The 12523-nt window shown below is 39.5% G+C and overlaps 1 protein-coding gene across 1 annotated transcript in view; it reads left to right on the top strand.

Moving 5' to 3' along the window:
- ZYG11A (zyg-11 family member A, cell cycle regulator) overlaps positions 1-12523 on the top strand; it is a 77199-nt gene that overhangs the window by 60781 nt on the left and 3895 nt on the right. Inside the window, exons 9-13 of the mRNA XM_045477421.1 lie at positions 2048-2209; positions 2285-2329; positions 7316-7510; positions 10993-11054; positions 11676-11773. Coding sequence (XP_045333377.1) covers positions 2048-2209; positions 2285-2329; positions 7316-7510; positions 10993-11054; positions 11676-11773 — 562 coding nt within the window. The remainder of the gene's footprint in view (positions 1-2047; positions 2210-2284; positions 2330-7315; positions 7511-10992; positions 11055-11675; positions 11774-12523) is intronic.

Below are 12523 nucleotides of genomic sequence, written 5' to 3' on the forward strand. Positions count from 1 at the left end.
AAGTCATTAGTCATCTTGTTTACATTATTTTAGTGGAGTAGTGGGACAGAGCCTGTTTGGACTACAATGATGAGCAAATGGGAGGTGCAACACGGAAGCAACTTTTTTATATACTTTAATGAGAAAAAAAGAGAAAGGAAGATACTACATGGGGCCAGCAATTGGTTTTTTCCAAGATCTATTCTACGCCCTTGAAAACATTTCTGAAAAAAAAGGAGAAATTGATGGCAATGGCAATAAAGAGGGAAGTAATTTGGTGCCAAATCTTTGTGTGTGTGCAGGAATTGTGTATAGAACAGGAGTAAAGATGTTCGCTTTAGGCTAAAGCAGAAGGGAAAGCGGGGTGCGTTGATATATGTGTAGGTAGGCTGGTAGATTTTGTCAGGAGGAACAGCAGTAGTTCGTGAAAAACTAGATGAGGTGATCGAATGAGAGGTGTAAAAAGATGGTGAGTAAAGTTGGAGGGGAGAGGGAATGATGAAAGAAGAGTGGTCTTGGGAGCAAATTCATTGAGAAATCCAGTAGAATTCCCAGATACAGTTGAATGCCCTCTTCAGAGTGTTCTGGCAGGTATTGAAGATGAGACTCAAGCAGCCTTTTTCAGGATTCTAGGGCATAAAGTAGGGTGTTTGAGGCAGCAGTTTCGTCAAGATGATGTGATGGAGTTGCTGGGAATGGTTAACAGGAACAGACAGAAGTACAGAATAGAGCGAGATAGAGAGCAGGTCCTGAAGTAACACGGAGGGAAGAGCAGCCCTGTAGTTCTCGGAGAAACAATTTTGGAAATGTTACCAAAAATTCAGGCTTTAGGTGAAAACAAGCGATGTTCAGCCACTAGTCATAAGACCTTAGATAATTTATTTATCTTCTCTGTGCCTCAGATTCTTCATCTGAAAACTGGCATCATCTGAAAAACAGGCATCTGTCATAGGAGTAATATTTTGCAGTTATTTTGAATGTCATTAAGGTAAAAATATATAAAGCATCTAACCACGGGCCTGGCCACATTCATTATTATTGTCAGGGTCAGCCTCACTTCCCCTGCTCCCTCCCTTGCCTTGCGGCCATTCACCCCATTGGGCATCTGAATGATTGCTACCAATGCTGTGTGTCACTCTTACACTTCCCTCTTGGTTCTCACAGCTTTATTTTTGTGATAAACTCTCTCGATACATTCTCTCCTGATTGGGTAAAATTTTTGAGGTGGTCTCGTTCCTCCTGAAAACAGACATACTCTGCTTTGTTCAGTGCTGTTTTATTTTATGTGTTTTCATTAGGTGGTTAAGTGAAAATGGCTGTCTTTTCCCTCTCTCACAACAGTCTAATATGCTTGCAGGAAAGTGAGGATACTAGCTTCACTTGTGTCCAATATTATTCTGCTATGAAATGGGGTTTTGGAATCTCTGTTAAAGTGAGCCAATGATTTCTTTATTATGACATATGGTTGTAGTACTGGTGTTACCCTCTAGCCATACTGATCTGCTCAAGTGTGCTCAAGAACAGCACACTTTTTCTCTGCCTGGCATACTCCCTCCCCCTCTATGTCTCCACTCCTTGCTTAACTCATTATCTTTCTTTCTCTTCTGGTCTCATTTGTTTCAGTATACATATTACCTTTGCATGGAGGTTTCCTTTTCCTGCCTTTTCTAAAGTAAATTCTTAGGCTTTTCTGTGTTTCCTTCAGAACATTTTCCCAAACTTAAAATTCTTTTATTTAGTTGAGAGAAAAACCAACATTTTTTTTTAATCTGTCGCTCTTACCTGAGGTGTTGACTAACCATGCTCAATAAATGAATAATGGAATAGCTAATATGTACTTGATTATGAGTCTTATTAACAAGGACCAAGAACTAGATTAAGTGCTCATTAAAGCTGAATTGTTTTTTTCTTTTAATCTTCATAAAAACCTTAGGAGTTAGGTATAACTCATTATATAGAGAATAAATGGATCACAGAGCTATTAAGTGGTAGAACAACTATTGCTTTTCTTATGTTGTAATTGAGTTAGTCACTGGGGCATCTAACTCTTTGTCTCTTTGGTTTTTAGGAACTTCTAGCAATAGTAAAACAAAAGACTACTGAAAATTTAGATGATGTCACCCTCTTGTTTACTTTGAAAGCACTTTGGAATCTTACAGATGAGTCTCCAGCTGCCTGCAGTCACTTTATAGAAAATCAAGGATTGGCAATCTTCATCCAAGTCTTGGAGGTGGGAAGACAGGATTGAGTTTATATGTAAAGTTCTTTTTTTCATGGTAAAGTAACCTGTATATTCTTTTGACAGACTTTTTCAGAGTCAGCAATACAAAGCAAAGTACTTGGTCTTTGGGTAAGGTGAATTGTTTCAGTTAATTCTGATTTCTAAAAAAAAAAAATAATAAAACTAACAGTTATGTAGCACCTACTATATGCTAGGCACTATTGTAAGCAATTTCTGTGTGTTAACTCATTTAGTGTTCACGTGATTCCCTATAAAATAATACCACATCAGTCCTCTTGCTCTGAACAAACTACAGCTTAAAACAACAGCCATTTTATTTACTTCTGAATCTGTGAGTCAACAATTTGAACGCCGTTTAGCCGTACAGTTCTTCTGGTCTTAGTAATTCCAGTGGAGTTATTCATGTTGCTGTAGTCATCTGGTGGCTCAACTAAGGCGAGGTGTGCTAAGATGGCCTAACTCTCACTGTGACAGTTGGTACAGGTTGTTAGTTGGGCCTTGTATCTCCGTGGGCGATGACTTCTTCTCCTCCTCCCCTTTCCCTTCCTCTTCTTCTCTCCCCCTCCCCAACCCCCAGGGAGTTCGGTGCCCAATGTGGGGCTTGAACTTATGACCCTGAAATCAAAAGTTGCATGCTCTACTGACTGAGTCAGCCAGGCACCCCTGTCACCATGGGCTTGTTTCAGTTTCAGGGTAGCGCTAGAAGGCAAGTCCCACTGTGCAAGTGCTTCTTAAACCTCTGCTTATGTCACGTTCTCTAATGTCTCATTGGGCAAAGCACACTAGGTGGCCTGGGGTGTTTCCCAGTAATCACTTCTCCAACTCTCAGTAACAACTGAGTATGCTCCATTTCAGTTCAATTCCTTTCTTACACTACCTACCTAAGTTATCCTAAGTTATCCAAGTTAAAGGGCTCAGGTTCATAAGACTGCCCCACTTCAGTTGCCAGTTTTAAGTCTTGGGCCACCCATACCTCTGACTATCTGGCTATAAATTAGGAGTTTCCATGACCCCTTCCTCAGGTTGATAATTTGCTAGAATGGCTCACAGACTCCAGAAGGCGTTTTGCTTGATATTGTCAGTTTATTATAAAGGATACAACTCAGAAACAGTGAAATGGAAGAAAGATATAGGGCAAGGAAGGATGAGTGCATGCAGAGCTTTCATACTCTGTCTGGGCACACCACCCTCCCAGCACCTTAATGTGTTTACCAATTCAGAAGTTCTCTAAACCCATCGTTTAGGATTTTTTATGGAGGTTTCATCACATAGGCATGACTGGTCATTAATTCAATCTTCAGTTCCTCTCTCCTCCTCCAGAGGTTGTGGGGTGGGGCTGAAAGTCTGAGGCTTCTAATTAAGGTTTGGGTTTTTTTGGCAACCAGTCCCCATCCTGAAGTTATTTATTTAGTTGCCTACCAAATAAAGAACAAAGATGCTCTGATTACTCTTATCACTTGGGAAATTCCAAGGGATTGAAGACTTCTCTTTCAAGAACTGGCAACAAAGACCAAATATATATTTATTATATGTCCATGGTTAAGCCCACATTAAAGGAGGTGGCCACCCCTTGATGGGAGGAGCAGTGAAGTCACATGGCTAAGTCACATAGAGATAGGAAAAGTTGTGTTATGTTCTATTTATCCTGTTACCTAAGTAGTAGGAGGCAGAATCAAATGTCAAACTCAGGCAGTCTAGCAGTAGACCCTCTGATATTAACCACTTTACCATACTTTTTTATCAAGGTAATCAATTCTTTAGAAATTTCTTTGATTATATTGTTATACTACCTCTCAATCAGGATATCCATAATTGAGAAATTTCTTTGTTTCCAAAAGATAAAGGTGAACATTTACAAAAAGTAATGAAGACATACTGTTAAGTCCTTGCAGTTTGCCATGCATGAAATACATCCAGCTGATGGTCCTTCAGTGTTGGGGAGGTGGTGTTAGACAGGTATATGAATAATTTTCTGATTTAAGATGGACTGTGGTAAGTGCTAGAAAAGCACAAAGTCTAGTGGAAGCTTTTGATTCTAGAGCATGCACTCCTTGAAAGCAGGGACTGTGTCTTTACTTTAGTATCCCTAGCACATATAGGACTTGGAACAGAGTAGAGGGGATTAAATGATTAATATTGGAAATCTTATCTTAATATTGGAAGGTACAAAAAAGTAGAAAGATAGAGGACAAAAGAAGTAGGAGACAAAGGTCTTTTGGCTAGGGAAGATGAGAAAATGTAATCATTTAAGGGATACTGTAATAAAGAATATCTGGAATTTTGGCAGAAGTTGGGAAAAGCAATAAATAAGGCCAGAAAGGTGGATTGAAGCCTCATATATGCTATATAAAGCTAAGTGTCCTACTATTAGCTAACCTTTTCTAGAAGATCTTTTACTTTTTTCTGAGAGCCTCTTAGAATGCTGAGAGTTTTTGAGGATGCCTCCTTTACTTCCTTTTTCTGAGTGAAGAAGACCCACATTCTCCTGTAGCTTCCATCTCTTCTCAACATTTTGTTCATAGACTATTGGAATGAAAAAGGTACTAGAAAAGTAGCCTCTGCCTAGCTTATAAGAGAAATAGTGAGATTCATCTACGATGTCCTCAGTTATAGTAAGGATGCTGTCATGTTGTCTCTCCTTGTCTGGGGCTTCCATCTGATCGACTTAATGCTGAAATCCTACTATTGATGAGGGTATGTATAGATAGCTTTGGGGAAAACTGGGGGAAATCTCACAATAGTGCAGTTTCTGTTGAAATCAATAGGGTATAGCTGGTCTTGTAAAAAACCTGGGGTAAGTGATCTCAAAATAATGTAGTTTTCTGCATAGTGCTGTATGATGCTATTTTGAACACACTAGTCTCTAGGGTATACTTTTCTGAAAACCACTTCAGAAGGAACAGTAACTGCTGTGTTCAATTTGACTATGTGTTTCACTTCTAAACCTTTGTGTTTTCATCTGTGTGGTAGACAGACCCTAAGGTGACTCCTAGTGATTCTGATTTCTTCTTGGTGTTCACGTCTTTGTAAAAGTCCTCCTCTCAAATGTGGGCAAGAACTGTGACTTGCTTCTAACGAATAGAATATATCAAAGATGATAGGATATCAGTTCTGTGATTATGTTATGGTGTATAGACAGTAGACCTCTTCCCCTTATCCATAGTTTCAGTTACTCACAGTCTGGAAGCAGGTGATCCTCCTGAGGAATGGTCCAAAGGTCAGTAGTAGCCTAATGCTATGTCACATGCTTACGTCATCCACCTTTTTGTCTTGTCATATAGGCATTTTATCATCTCCTCACAAGCAGAAAAAGAGTGAGTACAGTGAAATAAGATATTTGAGAGAGGGTCAGTCGGTTAAGCATCTGGCTCTTGATTTCAGTTCAGGTTATGATCTCACAGTTTGTGAGTTTGAGCCCCACATCAGGCTCTGTACTGACAGAGCAAAACCTGCTTGGGATTCTCTCTCTGCCCCTCCCCCCGCTCATGTGTTTTCTCTCTCTCTCAAAATAAATAAATAAGCTTTAAAAAAAAAAAGATATTTTGAGAAAGAGACCACATTCATGTAATTTTTTTTTTTTTTTTTTTTTTTTTTTTAAAGAGAGCGAGAGAGAACACAAGTAGGTGAGGGGCAAGAGACAGACTCCCAAGCAGGCTCTGCACCATCAGTGCAAAGCCCAATGTTGGGCTTGAACTCAAACCATGAGAACATGACCTGAGCCAAAACCAAGAGTCGGACACTTAACCGACTGAGCCACTCAGGTGCCCCTATAACAGTATATTGTAATAAAAGTTACATGAGGGGCACCTGAGTGGCTCAGTTGGTTAAGTGCCCAACTCTTGGTCTCAGCTTAGGTCATGATCTCATGGTTCATGAGTTTGAGCCCTTGGTTGGGCTGTGCGCTGACAGCATGAAGCCTGCTTGGGATTCTCTCTCTCTCCCTCTCTTTTTGCCCCTCCCCTGCCCATGCTCTCTCTCTCTCAAAATAAATAAACTTTAAAAAACAGACAAAAGTAAACAATATATTGTTACGATTATTCTATTATTGTTAATCTCTTACTGTGCCTAATTTATACATTGAACTTTATCATAGGTACGTTTGTGTAGAAAAAACAGTATATTATAGAATTTGATATTGTTTGTGCTTTCAGGCATATCCATTGGGAGTCTTAGAACATATCCCCTCTGATTTAGGGGATGGTGTTAATTTATGGTGTTAATCCCTCTTGCTAATAGACTTGCTAGAGAGACTCTTCCATGTATTTGAAAAAGCAAGCTGCCAAGAAGTAAGTAGTTGGAGAAAGAAGCCCCTGTGGGAAGTAACTATGGGCAGCTTCTAGGAGCTAAGGGTGGCCTCCAGCAAGAAAACGAAACCCTCAATCTTAATGAATGTGGCCAACAGTTTGTAAGCTTGGAAGTAGGTTTCCTTCCAGTGGAGCCCCCAGATGAGAATGCAGCCCAGCCAGCACTTTGTGGCTTTTTGAGACCTCAGAGTAGAAGAGCCACCTAAGCCATGGATGAACTCCTGGCCCACAAAAACTGAGAGAGAAAAAATGTATGTTGTTTTAAGCCACCAAGTTTGTGGCAGTTTGTTAAACAGCATAGAAACCTAATATATAAAATAAAATACTACCTGCCTTTCATTGTTACTGTTAAATTTCAAGCTAATGTAACATATAGTAGGCCCTGAGCAATCTTAAGTATTTGAGTCAGGCCTGGATTTTATTCTAGTTCAACCGGTTATTAGCAGTATAAACCTGACAAGTTCTGACTGACAAGTTAAATCTTGCTGAGTGACTTATTTCTTGGTAAAACTATATGAAACATTAAATGAGATAATGCAGAAAAAAGGACCTTTTTGTTTGTCTAGTACAGTGCCTGGCACTTAGTAAGTGCTCACTCAGTGATTTGTCATTACTGATATCCTCATCATCAAGGGGTGGGATTGTGGGTTTTAGGCTAAATTGAGAGGGAGGAGGATGGGATGAAGTATTCTGACTGTATCTAAGCTAAGCAGTAGTAAAGGAAGAGAGAATCAGACACTGATTCCTCTCCCTTTCCTATCCCTGATATTTTCTGCTCTTTTACCTGTAGAACAACATAGCTGAAGTTAGAGAACTGTCTTCCAAGCTGGTGACTGAAGATGTGGTGAAACATATTAGCAGCTTGCTGCATAGCAAAGAAATGGAAGTCAGTTATTTTGCTGCAGGCATCATAGCCCACCTGACATCTGACACACAGCCCTGGATGTCCCATGACCTTCAGAGGAGTGCTCTTCTCCAGGATTTGGTACAAGGACCATTCATTCTTCTTTACAAACTGTGTCGTGATCTCTTCTTGCAGGAGACTTACTTTTCTAGTTTTAAGAATTTTACTTTATTATTATTATTTTATATTTCAGAAAGAGAGAGAGACAGAGTGTGGGCAGAGGAGGGGCAGAGAGATGGGGGAGACACAGAATCCGAAGCAGGCTCCAGGCTCTGAGCTGTGCGCACAGAGCCTGACACAAGGTTCGAACCCACAGACTGTGAGATCACGACCTGAGCCTAAGTCGGACACTCAACCAACTGAGCTACCCAGGCGTCCCAAGAATTTTAGAAATATGTATTCATTGTAGAAAATGGGAAACATAATAAAAAAGTACAAAGAAAATATTCTAAATCACTCACCGTACAATCAAGCTCTAACCTCTGTTAACACTTTGTTACATTCCTCCTGATATTTTTCTTTTATAAAAGTTACACATATAAACAGTTGAATGTGGCTTTACCAGTTCTCTTTTCCACTTTCAGCTTTTTTTCAAGCTATTTCTTTTGATATTTTCTCCATATCTAAATAACCTCTGTTGCTACTTCATTTTGCAGTTTTAGACATTAATCTGTTCATTCATTTTCCCACTCTGGAAAAAGAAGATTCTTTTTCTCATTTTCCCTATGCGTACCCTTTCCTATACTCCCAAGTATATATATCCTTTCAGTATATTAAAAATTATTCCATCTACTTCAGCTTCTTAAGACTTCTTTCCCAGAACTTTCTGTTTTCTTCCATCTGGTCTGCTTATTTGTGTACCTGCTATACTGCTGTCATTCTAGGATATTCCTTTACTGGGGATTCTCTTTACTTCTCTGGTGTTGGATTCCCTGTTTCCTGGATTGCATGCCTTCCTGGTTTTTTGGTGTACTCCCTCATTCTGTTGGATCTTATCTAGTAGCTTCCTCAGAAGAAATGCATGAGATAGAAAATTTCAGACTTTACATGATCTCAGAGTCACGAGATCCGAGCCTCACATCAGGCTCTGTGCCGGGCATGGATCCTGCTTAAGGTTCTCTCCCTCTATCCTCCCAACCTCCCCACCTCCATACACACTCTCTCTCTCTCACTCACTCACTCACTCACTCACTCACTCACACTGTCTCTCTCTCTCAAATAAATAAATAAATAATTCAGACCTTATTTGTTTGAAAAGGGCATTATTTTACCTTCATATTTAGTTAGTCACATGGCTGGGTATAGAATTTTAGTTTTGGAATATTTTTCTTTCTGAATTTTTAAGTCATTACTTTGTTTTCTCAGTATCACTTTTGAGAAGCCATTTTCCTTCGGAACCTTTAAGATTTTTGTTCTCAAAAATCACACAGTGGTGTGCCTGGATGTAGGTTTGTTTTCATCATTATCTTGGATACTAATTGCTCTAGAAGCTTGTTTCCTTCAGTTCTGGGAAATTTCTTTCTCCTTCTCTACTCTCTTCCTCTTTCTTTCCCCCCGCCTTAGGATGTTGGCCTCCCTGGACTCATTTTTCCTTACCTATTTCCCTGTTTTCCTCTTTAAAAAAAATCTTTAAAAATCTCCACTGCTGGGGCATCTGGGTGGCACAGACAGTTAAGTGTCTGACTTTGGCTCAGGTCATGATTTTGAGGTTTGTGAGTTTGAGCTTCACATTGGGCTCTGCACTGGTGGTGTGAAGCCTGCTTAGGATTCTGTCTCTCCCCACCTCTCTCTGCCCCTTCCTCACTTGTGCTCTCTCTCTCCAAAATAAATAAATAAAAAATCTCCACTCCTATTAGGTTTTGCATTTATATTTGTATTGTATATATTTTATTATATAATTAACTATTTTAATGTAATTTTATATATTTATATGGTTCATCATATAGTTTAACATATACTTTAAAATTTTTTAATGTTTGTTTATTTTTGAGAGAGAGAGAGGAGGACACAGAATCCGAGGCAGGTTCAGGCTCTGAGCTATCAGCACAGAGCCCAGCGTGGGGCTCAGACTCACGAGCTGTGAGATCATGACCTGAGCTGAAGTCAGAGGCTTAACCAACTGGGCCACCCAGGTGCCCCTTAATTTTTTTTTTTTTTTGAGAGAGAGTGTGTGCACACACGCAAGGAGGGGAGGGGCAGAGAGAGAGAGAGAGAGAGAGAGAGAGAGGAAATCCCAAGCAGGCTCTGCACTGTCAGTGCAGAGCCCAATGTGGGACTCAATCTCACAATCTGTGAGATCATGACCTGAGCCAAAATCAAGAGCTGGACACTTAACTGACTGAGCCACCCAGGTACCACAGTATATTTATTTATTTTTATAGCTTATGTGTTTTTATATATTATGTATAGTTATATATTTGTATTTATATATTTCTATTTTAATTTTCAAGAACTCTCTTTTGTTCTCTTAGTGCTTCTTTTTCATATAATATCTTACTCTTTTCCCATGGTTGCTGTATCTGTTATCTCTTTAAAGGTAGTAATGATTAGTTTGGGTTTTGTTTTTGTTTTGTTTTTTAAGTTTTCCTCTTCCTTCAAGGTTTCTGTTTTCTGCAAGTTGCTTTTTCACCCTATTTTTATCGTTTATGTTACAGACTTTTTTAAAGTATATGGAGATCTTCAGCTGTCCAGTCACATTTAAGAGTGGAGTTGTTTGGAAGCTAGGTGCAGATGGGTAGAACTTGTCAACTGTGGGCCTCACCTAGCATGATCTGTATTAGTCACTGTCATTGTCATTAGATCTTCTGTCCTGAACTGGTTGGAATTTTCCTCAAGAAGAATCTTCTGTTCTCCTGACTGAAAATGATAAGCTTGGTTCCAATGGTCTCTTCCCACTAGAGGAAGAGAGTTGAGAGCAAGGGACTCTCAGCATTTATCATTTAGATTTTCACTTCATCCCTGTTTTTAACATGGTACTTCAACCCTTAATTGTTCATAAGGTTGCCCAGTCCAGAAATTTTTATTAGTGGTGGAAAGGAGATATGGGAGTCTTGATTCTTCGGTACTTTCGATCATTCCTCTTGTTTTTAACCCCACCTCTAATCTCACTTCCTAAAGTACTTGGTGTGCCAGATTTTTATGTCTAGGAGTTCTGTTCAAACTGGTTCATTTTTTAATCTTCTCCAGTGCTAGATCTACTAAATCACTCACCATTTTCTTTCTGCTTTGTTCTTGTTTGGTTGCCTTCTTTTATTTTAAACCATTTATACTATTTCTGGTCATGGGATTTAGGAAAGGAATGGATGCATGCGAAGTCCTGCATCTTTACTCAGAAGCCCCCTCTTATTGCACTGTTTTCCACATGACTTTGTTCCTATTCTACATATTTAATGGTTATCTACTTCCTATTTTGGCAGGTAGGTGTACCTTCTGTGATCATTCCCATATTTTGAAGATTTGTTTTTTCATATATATGTAATTATAAATGGCATGAAACAGCCTATTATGACCTTTTAAAAAGGATGGAATACAATACTAGAATCCTGGTTTCTCTTTTTGTATAGTATGCAACCATCCAGAATTGGCCAAGTTCAAGTTGTAAGATGACAGCGTTGGTGACCTACAGGTAATCTCGTGATGGAGCAGTACTTTTCTTTTTTTTTCAACGTTTATTTATTTTTGGGACAGAGAGAGACAGAGCATGAACGGGGGAGGGGCAGAGAGAGAGGGAGACACAGAATCGGAAACAGGCTCCAGGCTCTGAGCCATCAGCCCAGAGCCCGACGCGGGGCTCGAACTCACGGACCGCGAGATCGTGACCTGGCTGAAGTCGGACGCTTAACCGACTGCGCCACCCAGGCACCCCGGAGCAGTACTTTTCTTAAAGCTTGTCCTCATTGTACTCACTATGTAGAGACCATGGTACAGTGATAAAATATAGTCAGATAGCCTTATGTTCAAATCCTGTTACTTTGTGATTTTGGGAAAATCACTTTTAGAAGATCTCTGAGACTCAGTTTTACTCCTCTGTAAAATGAGGCTTATTGTGTGCAAGATTGAGGATGAAATGAGATTCTGAATGTAAAGTGTCTAATATAGAATGTAAGTTCTTAAATGTTAGCTTCTGATATATGCTGAATAATACATCTGTCTCAATGAGGAAATGATCCTGTGGAGAGGTTAAAAATAATTATTGTACCACAGATGCTAGCCTGAGTTCTAAATGAACTTCTTTGTGCCTCTTTAGATCCTTCAAGGCATTTTTCCCACTCCTTGGCAACTTCTCTCAACCAGCGGTTCAGCTCTGGGCACTATGGGCAATGTATCATGTCTGCAGTAAAAACCGTATGTATTCAAAACATAGTAGTTTTCCAACTGTTTTTCTGTATAAAGATTAAGTTCAAGATAGAGTTTTAAAAATTTGCTCACCTCTATTGAATTTAACTTTTTTTTTTTTTTTAATTTTTTTTTTTCAACGTTTATTTATTTTTGGGACAGAGAGAGACAGAGTATGAACGGGGGAGGGGCAGAGAGAGAGGGAGACACAGAATCGGAAACAGGCTCCAGGCTCTGAGCCATCAGCCCAGAGCCCGACGCGGGGCTCGAACTCACGGACCGCGAGATCGTGACCTGGCTGAAGTCGGACGCTTAACCGACTGCGCCACCCAGGCGCCCCTGAATTTAACTTTTTTAAAAAAGGAAGTTGGAAAATGTTTTTATTAGTTTAAAAAATGTCACAGAATTATAATCTATTTGGGGGTGGATGTCAAGCAGTATAGAAAGTGAAAGTTGGCTCTCACTCCTATTCCCCACAGGCAGGTACTATTAATAATTTGATAATTATAACTATCCTTCCAAATGCTTCTCTATACACATACTGTAGTTAGTATATAATATATATAAATAAGGACATTTTTAAACAAAATGGGCTCATTCTGTGCATGCTGCCCTATAGCTGGCTCTTTTCACTCAACAGTTTATCATGAATACTCTGTCTATAGTAATATATACATCTGCCTTTTTGTAATGGTCTGGGGGAGGCTGGAGGGCCAGGAGTCAGGGGTTGTTTCCTAGCCAGATTAAATGTTTTTACAT

The sequence above is a fragment of the Leopardus geoffroyi genome, chromosome C1 (genome assembly GCF_018350155.1).
Source record: "Leopardus geoffroyi isolate Oge1 chromosome C1, O.geoffroyi_Oge1_pat1.0, whole genome shotgun sequence".
Lineage (NCBI taxonomy): Eukaryota > Metazoa > Chordata > Mammalia > Carnivora > Felidae > Leopardus > Leopardus geoffroyi.